The sequence below is a fragment of the Lagenorhynchus albirostris genome, chromosome 6 (assembly GCF_949774975.1).
Source record: "Lagenorhynchus albirostris chromosome 6, mLagAlb1.1, whole genome shotgun sequence".
NCBI classification, from domain to species: Eukaryota; Metazoa; Chordata; class Mammalia; order Artiodactyla; family Delphinidae; genus Lagenorhynchus; species Lagenorhynchus albirostris.
This window is the reverse complement of record NC_083100.1, coordinates 118,334,682-118,346,819: the sequence shown is the minus strand read 5'-3', so window position 1 is coordinate 118,346,819 and position 12,138 is coordinate 118,334,682. Positions and strand designations below refer to the sequence as shown.

Here is a 12,138-nt window from a genome sequence, read left to right as displayed (position 1 = left end):
ATAAAAGAATGAATTCAAGCTTTGGTAATCCTTTAGCTTTATTCTTTTTCAAGTGTGTTTTGGGTATTCTAGACCCTTTGCATTTCCATATAACTTTTATTTTTTTATTTTTAAAATTTTATTTATTTTTGGCTGAATTGGGTCTTCGTTGCTGCACGTGGGCTTTCTCTAGTTGTGGTGAGGGGGAGCTACTCTTCGTTGCAGTGCATGGACCTCTCATTGCGGTGGCCCCTCCTGCTGCAGGGCATGGGCTCCAGGTGCGCAGGCTTCAGTAGTTGTGGCACGTGGGCTCAGTGGTTGTGGCTCGTGGGCTCTAGAGCACAGGCTCAGTAGCTGTGGTGCATGGGCTTAGTTGCTCCATGGCATGTGGGATCCTCCCGGACCAGGGCTCGAACCTGTGTCCCCTGCATTGGCAGGCGGATTCTTAACCACTGTGCCACCGGGGAAGCCCCTCCATATAACTTTTAGAATCAGCTTGTCAATTTTTATAAAATAGCCTACTTGGAAATTTGATTGCACTGACTATAGATCATTTTGGGACTTGCTTCACAGTATTGAATCTTCCAACCCTTGAATGTAGTATTTCTCTCTATTTGTTTAGATCTTTAACATTTCTCAGCAATAATCTGTAGTTTCAGTGTACAGGTCTTGTATATCTTCTGTCATATTTATCCCTAAATATTTCATATTGTTCATCTGTTGTTAATGGTGTTTTAATAATTTCTTTTGTTCTTTGCTATTATCGAGAAATATTCAAGTTGATCCTTGCTAGTGTGTAGAAATACAGTTGATCTTTTTAAGGACATTTGGATTATTTCAGTTTGGGGTTATTAGAAGTAAAATCTGCTATGAATATTCCTATTAAGGTTTTTGAGTCAGTCTTCCATACCTTGAATAAACCCCGCCTGGTTTTGCTACTTTTCATTTCTTTTTCTGTTGTTTATCGGTTTTCAGTTTTATTGGTTTCTGTTCTCATCTTGATGCTTGCTTTATGTTTATTTTCTATTCTTTTTCTAGTTCCTTGAGGTGAGAGCTTAGATCATTGATTTGAGACTTTTCCTCTTGTCTATTGTAAACTTTTAGTACTATAAATTTGCCTCTCAGCACTGCTTTAGCTACATCTCTCAAATTTTGGTATGTTGTATTTTCATTTTCATTCAGTTATATATATGTATTTTAAGGACATATGAAAAGTAATTTTATTTTTGTTTAACCTTAAACTTGCCAAACTGCTTCATTCTTTGAAGAGCATTTATCTTCTGTTTGATATCCAGGCTGCACTCATATTGGAAATTAGTGAAAACCACTTAGTGATTCCACTTTGAAGTTATAACCATACAGCGAGATGTTTTGAATGTAAGCCTATCTATATGTTGGATAAACTTTAGGAACTCTTAGTGTCTCTTGTTTTACAGAAATTCTCTCTCTATCCTGATGTACTTTGGTTGATCTAGAAAACTAAAGGCAAAGGGCCAGAAAGCTAACTTCCTTAAATGAGACAAAAGGAAAATTTTTCCAACTACCACTATAAATAAAAATCTTTCAAATACCAAATCGGTTTTCTCAAATCTTCAAATACCGAATCAGTTTTCTCAAGTATACAACAAATTCTAATTTGATGGTTTTTTTCTTACTACTTCACTTCAAACAGTGACCTATAAATTTGTTTAAATAATAATTAAGTACCTTTTATGTTTTTTCAGAATGAAAAAAATTAAATGCTGTGTTGAAGATACTACTAAAAATACTTCACCTTTCAAATATGGTCCCTGTGTTGAAAATCTATAGGAATTTTTCCAATTAACTTTCAAATCTTCCCACAACCTCTTTGTTTTTTTAAAAAATATCATCTTGGAAATAATTTGAATGAATGCTCTGCAAATCAAGAATTGATTCACAAGTCCCTATTACCATAATCATCAATTTTAACAAGTCTCCTCAATATGTTTTATATCAGTTTTCTTGATTATAAGATGAATATGGAAACATTTTTAATATAACAGAATATTTAATTATGTCAGTTTCCCATGAAAACACAAGTCATTTAATGATGTTTATATTAGCCATTTCCATTGGTTGGCAGGAGGCTCTTCCACTGAAGACTCCCATGGTTTCCATTCCACCATTTTTCTCACCAGACTTAGTTCATTTTCAGCCTAAAGAATCACCTCTCCTAGTTGGCCACCCTGAAGTTGCTCATCTAATTTTTTAACATCTGGCTCCACTTTAACCATACGCAGCTTCTCATTTGTAATCTGTTCTATATACCTTTTATATGGTACATTTTTAAGGATTTGTCCAAGAACATAAAGAATCTTTGTATACAATATTTTTAGCCACTTGGTGGACTCTTACATACCCACAGTCCCACAAGGCCAGTGGTCTTCTTCAGCATGCCGCCATGACAGCCCAGTTTTATGTATTTTAAAAATTTCTTTTCAGCTTTGTTTTTGATCTGTGGATTATTTTTTTTGTACCTTGTTGTATTCAAGTTGCCAAAAAAAAAGGTTAAGAACAGTTACCTCTTTGTTCATGATGGATATTGGTTTGTAATTTTCTATTAGTATCTCTGTCTGGTCTCATAGAATGAAGTGGTAAGTGTTCCCTTCTTTTCAGTTTTCCTTTTTATTTTGTGTAGAATTGGTATTCTTTCAGTAGAATTCACCAGTAAAGCCAGCTGGGCCTAGAGTTCTTTGTGCAGTTTCTTTATGTTTTTTAACCACAAATTTAATTCCTTTAATAGATTCAGTGTTATCTGTTTTTTTTTTTTCCTAGTAAGATTTGTGTCTTTGATGGAAGTGGAACTTATTGGCATAAAGTTGGTCTCAATATTTGCTTATTTTTCTTTTAACATTTGTAGACTCTGTAGTGATGTCATTACTCATTCCTTATATTGGTAATTGTACCTTCTCTTTCCTAGAGGTTTATCAGTTTTATTAAGTTTTTTCAAAGAACAAGCTTATGGTTTCCTTGATTTTTCTTCATTGTTTTTCTGTTCTCTATTTCACTGATCTCTGCTCTATCTTTATTCTTTTCTTCTAAGAAGCTTAGGATCTTCCTACTTTTCTAATGTGGACATTTACTTTTCTCTCCTTGATTAATTGACTCTGCTATCATTATGACAGATTACCCTCTTTATCCCTTTGCTTTGAAATTCTTGCTTTAAAGTCAAATTTGTCTGATATGAATATAGTGACTCTAGCTTTCTTTTGACCAATGCTATATGGTACTTAAACTATGGTACTCCATATACCACAGCAAACTATGGTATATCTTTTCCATTCTTTTACTTTTAACCTACTAAAAGACACTTCCTTGTACGAAACATATAGTTGTATTTAGCTTTTTAATTTTTTCTCTGACAGTCTCTAATTGGGGTGTTCATTTCACTTACAGTTAATGTGATTATTAATGTATCTGTTTTCAGTCAGTATCCTGCTATTTGTTTTCTGTTAGTCCTAGCTGTTCATTGTTCTTTTTCTTCTCTTTTTTTTGCCTTTCTTTGAATTAATTGTTCTTTATGATTTTATTTTCTCTTTGTTTTCTTTGAGCTCTAACTTATTATGTTATTTTAGTGATTGCTTTAGGATATATATTATACACCTTTAATTTATCATAGTCTACCTTCAGGTGATTCTACACTTTCATGTATAGTATACGAATTATACAACAGTATACCTCTATTTCTTCCCTCCTAGCCTTTGTGCTGTTGTTGTTATACATTTCTTTGTATGTTGTAAATGTGACAGTTTTAAAAATTAATTTTCTTTAAACATTAGGTTATCTATTTAAATGAATTAAAAAGAAAAGAATATCTCTATATTTACTCATGTAATTACCATTTCTGGTGTTCTTTTTTTTTTTTTTTAAACATCTTTATTGGGATATAATTGCTTTGCAATGGTGTGTTAGTTTCTGCTTTATAACAAAGTGAATCAGTGATACATTCTGGTGTTCTTCATTCTTTGTGGAGATCCATATTTCCATCTAGCACGATTTTCCTTCTGCTTAAAGGACTTACTTTTTTTTTTTTTTTTTGGTGGTACACGGGCCTCTCACTTGTTGTGGCCTCTCCTGTTGCGGAGCACAGGCTCCGGATGCGCAGGCTCAGTGGCCATGGCCCACGGGCCCAGCCGCTCCGTGGCATGTGGGATCTTCCCAGACTGGGGCACGAACCCGTGTCCCCTGCATCGGCAGGCGGACTCTCAACCACTGCGCCGCCAGGGAAGCCCAAGGACTTACTTTTTTATGTCTTGTAGCTCAGGTCTGGGGTTCCTCCTTTCAACTTTTTATGTTTGCAGTATATTTTAGCTGGGTATAAAATTTTTGGTTGAAATTGTTTTCATTGAGAATTTGCTGTCATCTTTGTTCTTCTGTACATAACAGCTTTTTTTTTAAGGTTTTCAAAATAACATTTATTTCTTAAAAGTTAACCTGTGCATAATAGGAAACCAAAGAACACAAGAAGCAAAAAACAACGTCATCTATCATCACAAGCAGTTTACCATTTGATGTGTCCTTCTAGGTCTCGTTTGTATATTTAAACAACTAAGCATCCATTTTTATGTAATTAAGATCATACAGTTATGTATCATGCTTTTTCACACATCATGAATATTTACCGTTTCAAAGTCCCAAAGCTATGAGTATTTTGATAACCAAAAATAGACTACACCAACTCAATCTGGAAGGAAAAAAAATGTAATCCTTTCTTGGCGACAAAAACTTCAGAAAAGGCAAAAATGGCAACAGGCCTCTAGATTAAGATATTGGCAGAGTTATGATTAAAATACTACATTCCCTTAATGTTCAATTAAAAAATGAGATATAAAGCAACAGAGTACCCAAAGTATAATGCTCTTAAGAGGATTCATTATCTGATCTAAACTATTAAAGTATTAGCAAGGAGGTATGTTTCCACTGAATTACTTAACAATGTATTCCTATAGTACAGCTCAGAGATGCACACACCATCAATGGTTATCATCAAAATATAAAAAGGAACACATCCACATACTTCCCTCCCTTTTATACTTCCTTCTGCCCCTCTGCTGCCAACCTAATGAACAAATCCTGGTGTACATTTCTCAGATGGTTTAACAATTCCATGTCCAAGATGCTACTTTTTTACCAATTATAACAAAGATATTTACAAATTGGTTAATTCGCTAGCTCTACTTTTTATCATACATTGTCACCTCAGGACTCCTAAAAAGCCTAGATGTTGCAAAATAATGAATGAACCTTGTCCATAATAAGCATTGGTACTTTACAAAAATGCACATTTAGACCTATGGTTATAACCTAAAACTGTCTTCTAGATATGGAGATATTAGCTAAGAGCCCTTCCCTTCACCCTTCCTCTTACCCCTCCTCCAGCATATCAGCGACTAAGTACAGGACTATATCTAGCTCCAAGAGGTGGATTAATGTAGACGCTCCCAGAAGACACAGCCCTTCCTAAAAACCAACAAAAGGGCATTTATTAAGGGGTTATTTTACTCCCTCTACTTTTAATATACTTTGGGTATTAGGACTTGCTTATTCTTTAATACACAGCAATATTAACTAAAACACACAAGTAGAACAATGGTTAGACAATCTGAACTTGTCTAAAGACTCATGGGCACAGATCCCTTCTCTGTACTTCCTTCCCTGTCCGCTCCCCACCTCCCCACCCAGTGAGTCAGCTTACTCTCCAAGACTCAAGTTTAACAATTTCCACTCCCCCAATACAACCATTCCTATGAATTAACAGGAAAAAAATACTTTAAAGGTGTTACTTTTAACTCTCTGTTTTCGATATATGTTATGCACTTTTACACATCTAGAAAGATTAGATGTTTCAAATACAGATTTAATTTTGTCCACAATGTATACACGTAGTAGCACTGAAGAAGCTGCACACAAAGGCTATAGTCACAAAGTGTCTCCTAAACAGGAACACTCTGGCCTAGAAGTCTAGCTTCCCCTTCTCATCTCTGTCAACCCAGTGGACAAGAATAATAAGCATCTGTAATGCTTAGAGGGGATTTTAATAATTTTACTTCTTCCAGTTGTTTTCAGAAGTCTTTCCTATGAATTTTAACACAAAGTGTACGCAATGTATTTATCGGCTATTTTTTTCATACACTGGCAACCTCTTTAACATCTAGGAAGACTAGATGTTGTAAATTTGGACCCTCTGTCCTTTATGTACACTATGTACACAGCCAAGTAAAACAAAACGCAGAGACACACCAGACAATGGTTAGTCTTGGTATAAAGCCCTTTACGCTTTCTTCTCCCTGAACCAGCACAAATAAAATAATGTGTACTGCTCAGAGAGGTGGTTTGATCATTTTGATCACTCCATTTCTAAAAGACAGTATTTCATATGAATTTTAACAAAAGGATATATCTACAAAATATGTTACTTCACTACCTCTACTTTTTTTTTTTTTAACATCTTTATTGGAGTATAATTGCTTTACAATGGTATGTTAGTTTCAGCTTCACAACAAAATGAATCAGTTATATATATACATATATTCCCATATCTCTTCCCGCTTGCGTCTCCCTCCCTCCCACCCTCCCTATCCCACCCCTCCAGGCGGTCACAAAGCACCGAGCTGATCTCCCTGTGCTATGCGGCTGCTTCCCACTAGCTAACTACCTTACTACCTCTACTTTTAACATACGTTGTTCACTTCTAAACATCTAGAAAGAGTAGATGTTTCAATTAAGGACTTAAGTTTGTCCACCATATACACAGTAGTGTTGAATAAACTACACACATGTAACAATAGTTAGATCTGAAAGTGTCTTCTACATAGGGACATCCTAATCTAGAACACTTCATTTCTCCCAGTACCTCCTTTCTGCCATCCATCCAACATTGGGCACGTACAGGCACAGGTGTCACTTAGATGTGATTTACAATTTCACTTCCAAAGGCCCTTTTCAGAAGACAGCCTTTCAATGAATTTTAACACAAAGTGTACAAAATGTGTTAGTTTACTAACTCTACTTTTGTCATACATTGGCAACATCTTTAATATCTAGAGACTAGATATTATAAAATTGGGACCCACTGGTCCAGTATATACAAAATATATACAGTAAAGTTAAACAAAATGCATGAAACATATAGAGCAATGGATAAGTTGAAATGTTCTAGTACCTGCTAGCAAAACATCTTTTGCAATCTTCCCTCCCACCTCCCTAAACCCAATGAACAAGCACAGAGTATACTGTTCAGAGAGGAGGTTTAACAATTCCATTTCCAAAGACAGTATTTCCCATCAGTTTTTAAAAGCTATTTACAAGAAGCATTAGTCTACTAAAACTACTTTTAAATACATCAAGCACTTCTAAACATCTAGAAAGAATAGATATTTCATATAAGAACTTACTTGTCCACTATGTACACAGCACTGTTAAATAAAATTGCACACATGTAACAATGGTTATAATCTGAGGTATCTTCTAAATATGACCATTTTGGCCTGAACCATTTCCTCCCTCACTTCCTTCTCTCCACCGCCAATCCAGTGGACAAGTACATGCATATGTAATGCTTAGAGGTGGTTGAACAAATTCATATCCAAAAGTCATTTAAAGAAGACAAGCTTTCCTATGAATTTCAATAAAGTATACAAAATGTGCTCATTTTACTACTTTGTCATACACTGGCAACCGCTTTAACATCTAGAGACTAGATGTTGCAAAACCAGGACTCAATTTGTCCATTATATACACTATATACACAGCAAAACAAAATGAACATACAAAAAATGGTTTTGTCTGAAAATGTCCAGATATGAACACACTAGCATATTACCTTTTGCAATTCTTTCCCTCCCTCCTCCAAATCACTGAACAAGTATAGACAATAGTATACTGCTCAGAGAGCTGGTTTAACATTTAACATTCCCAAAGACAGTACTTCCTGTGAATTTTAGCAAAAAGATATTTACAAAGTGATATTTTACTACCTCTACATTTAACATACGTTGGGCACTTCTAAACATCTAGATGGACTAGATGTTTCAAATAAGGACTTAATTTGTCCACTATATACAAAGCAGTGCTGAATGAACTGCACACATGTAACAGTTATAATCTGAAACTGTCTTCAAAATACCAGCATTCTAGCCATTCTAAGACCAACCCCCTTCTCTCTCTCCCCCCTCCACCAACCCAGAGGTCTATCATGCTCAAATTTTCAGAAGACAACCTTTCCTAGAAATTTTAACACAAAATGTACAAAATGTATTATTTACTAACTCTATTTTTGTCATACACTGGCAACCTCCTTAACATCTAGAAAGACTAGATGTTGTAAATTAGGACTCATTTGTCCATTATATACACTATATACACAGCAAAGTGAAACAAAATGCGGGAACATAAAAAAGACAAGGTTAATCTTGCTTCACTATAAACACACTGGCACAGAGCTCCTTGCACTTCCTTCTCCTCCCCCCGACCTTGAACCAGTGCACAAACAAACACAGTACATACTGCGTACTGTTCAAAAAGGTGGTTTGGCCACCCCTCCCCCCCAAAGCAACATTTCATACGAATTTTAACAAAAAGATATTTACAAAATGTCTTTTTACTACCTCTACTTTGAACATACATCAGGCAGTTTAGAAGATCTAGAAAGACTAGATATTTCAAAAAAGTACTTACTGTCAACTACACGTACAGTAGTAAGGAGTAAAATGCACACACAAACCAATGGTTCTAATGCGCAAATGTCTTCTAACTGTGACCAGTCTGGCACAGAACCTTCTTTTCTTCCTCCTCAACGTCTTCCATTCCATGTCCTCTAACCCACTGAACAAACGTGGACCTCTGTGGCTCCTGATGTCGCCTCTAGAGGCGGTCAAACAACTCCATTTCGAAAAGTCATTTCCAGAAGACGTTTCTTTTCTACGGTTTTTTTAAAGAAACAAATGGCATTTACAAGACATGTGACTTTAACTCTATAATACGTCGGCAACCTCTTCACATCTAGAAGGCCTATATGTAGAGAAAAGTTTTCTTTCCAAAGGTTGGGGGGAAAGTTGAGAGCAGCTTTTTCATATTATATACACAGGCCTTCTATAAACGGCCAGTAAATCTTCCCGAAGGGTGGCGGGCACTTCCTATTGGCGGCACGTGGTACGTGATTCTACCATTTCTGTCTTCCGACATCGAGGTCTTGGTAGAACGACGACCAACCGCCCGATGACCCGCTAACTTTCCACCCGTCGTCGATCGGGGCTCCGCACACCTTCCGGGCCCGTTCAGGCCTTTGTCTGTCGTTGTCCGGACGAGGTGAGGTCTCGTCCAACTGGGGCAGAGAGGTCACCTCAGGTCTCGGATCCGCATGGGCTCCAAGGCCTAAGGGTGGCTGAGCTGGCCTCCACGTAGACCCCCCTTCCCGGGCCCTCGAGGCTCTAACGGCCCTCCTCGGTGTTCCAGTGGCCGTCATTCTTCTCGCCCTGCCACGCCCGACGCCCAAAGGCATCATGTCCTTGGTGGCCTGCTGGAGGCTTCGCCTAACCCCTGCAGCGTGGGGTCAAGAGACCCGGCGGTGGGCGGGATCTGGGCTCCGAGGGGCCGCCGCCATTAGGTCAAGGAGGTCGGGGTGGGGGAGCAGTTCGTTGCTGCTTCCGGGCTCGGGCACTGCCAGTGGGCGGCTGCGGTGAGGGCTCTGGGGCTCGGCAAGACACAGCCTGAGCCTGTCCCGGGGGCCCCCCAGTTCACCTGCCGACCAGACGTCGGAGGGCCTGGAGGGCCCCAGGCTAGAAGGCCACGATCCGCTTCTCACCGTGCTCTCTGCCGGAACTCTGTACGTAACATCTTTTATCTCAGACTACTTTTAGGATTTTCTCTTTATTTCCATGGTTTTTATCTTCATGGTTCATGTGCTTGTGGGTCATTGTGCTTCTTGGATCTTTGGGTTTCTAATTTTCAACAAATTTGGAAATTTTTCAGTTACTATTCTTCACAAAAAAATTCTTTCCTGTACCTTTCTTTCTCCTCTTTGGGAGGTTTAGTTCTATGTATATTAGGTCTCTTGAAGTTGTTCCACAGATAAATGACATTGTTCATTTTTTAACTTCCTTTTCTGTGTTTCATTTTGGATAGCTTCTATTGCTATGTCTCCAAATTCACTTGTCTTTTCTTCATTTTCTAATGTGCTGTTAATGTTACCAAACTGTTTAAATCTCAGACATCCTAGCTACCTCTCTCGAAATTTGATTTGGGCATTTTTATATCTTTCATGTCTCTGGTTCTCTTTTGAACATATGGAATAGAGCTATAATAAGTGTTTTAACCTGTCTGCTGATTGTAATATCTGTGTTAGTTCTGGATTGTTTAGCTCAATTGATTTTTCTTCTTATTTCCGAATTGAGTGGTATTTTCCTGCCTTTCTGCCCACTGGGTAACTTTTAGGTGGATGCCATACAGTGTGAATTTTAACCTGAATGTTGCTGGAGATTTTTGTGTGTGTATAAATCTTCTTGAGCTTAGGTACAGTTAAGTTACTCTCAAACAGTTTGATCTTTTTGGGTCTTGGTTTTGGATTTGTTAAGTGGATTCAGACCTGATATTAGCCTGGGGCTAATTATTTCCCCACTGAGTATTCTACTCAGTGTCTTGTGAATTACGAGGTCTTCCCATTTGGCGGATGGGAGCAGGCACTAGTTGGGCCCTCCATTTTCTCCCAGCCTCTGTGCTGGGTCTCCAGTCCTTTCATGCAGTTCTTTCTTTGGCTTTGGGCAGTGCCCTTTTATGTAGGCACCCATCAGCTTCTGCTGCATCCTTAGCTGGGTGAGTGAGAGCACCTGCCCATCTCCAGGGCACTCTCTGGGCAACTTTCTCCTCTCGTCCTGTCCTGTGAACTTTGGCCACGTTGGACTCCCTGGCTCTGAGCTCTACCTCCTCTGCTCGCAGAGACCACTGAGCTCCACCTGGTTCTCTCCCTCTGCTGAGGCCTGGGAAGTCTCAGGGCAGTGAGCTGGAACATGTGTCCACTAAGACTGTATATGGTGAACATCTTGTCTTCTCACCATTGTTTTGGATTATTTTTTGTTTTACATTTCAATGATAAGTAAATACAGATAGTTATTGTATTTTCAAAGCTTACTTATGTATAGCGTAAATTGTTGTAAGTGTACTTTGCAAAAGTATTTATATCTGTTTGCATTTACAGTGAACCTTTGCTGAAAATAGCTTCTTTAGATAAGTATAGATAATTTTTTTTAAACTCTGAAAGACCATTAATGAAACTAATATTTAATTTGTGAAATAGCAAAATGCAGATTGCAGTGTGTCTTGGAACTAAACTGAAAGGTCAAATGATAGAAACAGAGCAAACTGTGATCTTAACAATTGAACCCAAATTTTATTTTCCTTTTTCAGGTGTGCCTTCTGATGCTGACTCTTCTGCTACCAGTAATAAAGTCAGTGGTGCAAATAATTCTAAACCAAATCGCCCCTCTCTTGCCAAGATTCTCCTGTCATTAGATGGAAATCTGGCCAAACAGCAGGCCTTATCTCATATACTTACAGCACTGCAAATCATGTATGCCAGGTAGGCTCGTTTGCTAACTTTTGAAATCCCACAGCTATGTAAGCTTTGGGTTTTTGTAGTTTTTTGATGGAAAATGTTGTGTGTATTGTTTTTAAATACTGTGAGTTCTGGGTCATACACCCTTTGATGGTGAATGATGGTATCTGTGCTTTCTTTAATGGAGGTTGAAATATGAATTAGAAAATCAAGTTAAAGAACATTTTCATTATTTTTTATGGCCAATAAACTTTAAACATATTTTGGGGGATGAGAGGAAGAATCAGTTGTTAATAATATACAGTAATGTTCAAGACACCTGTCATCTCCTTCACTTTTGATAAGGCAGTTTTGGTAGTGCTGTGTTTTCCACCGTTTTGCTGCTGTTTTCTCACAACCTGAATAAGTGCCCCAGCCATCAGTGTATCATGGTTATGGATCTGATGAATAGAAATTAATACTTACACAGGAACATTAGTTTAGACCAAAGGCTGACTTATCGTTGAGAGGACATTCAGTCCTTGCTGTTCTTGTGTGAGGCACCTTTGTTATTTGGCCTTCAGTAAACACAAAATTACCCTCAGGCTTGA

General features: G+C 37.8%; 1 protein-coding gene and 1 pseudogene across 1 annotated transcript in view; one reads left to right on the top strand and one right to left on the bottom strand.

Moving 5' to 3' along the window:
* Nucleotides 1–12,138, top strand: part of HERC2 (HECT and RLD domain containing E3 ubiquitin protein ligase 2) — a 230,619-nt gene that overhangs the window by 165,877 nt on the left and 52,604 nt on the right. Inside the window, exon 66 of the mRNA XM_060153132.1 lies at nt 11,401–11,572. Within this exon, the coding sequence (XP_060009115.1) occupies nt 11,401–11,572 (172 nt within the window). The remainder of the gene's footprint in view (nt 1–11,400; nt 11,573–12,138) is intronic.
* On the bottom strand, nt 2,055–2,395 carry LOC132521896 (NADH dehydrogenase [ubiquinone] 1 alpha subcomplex subunit 5-like; annotated as a pseudogene).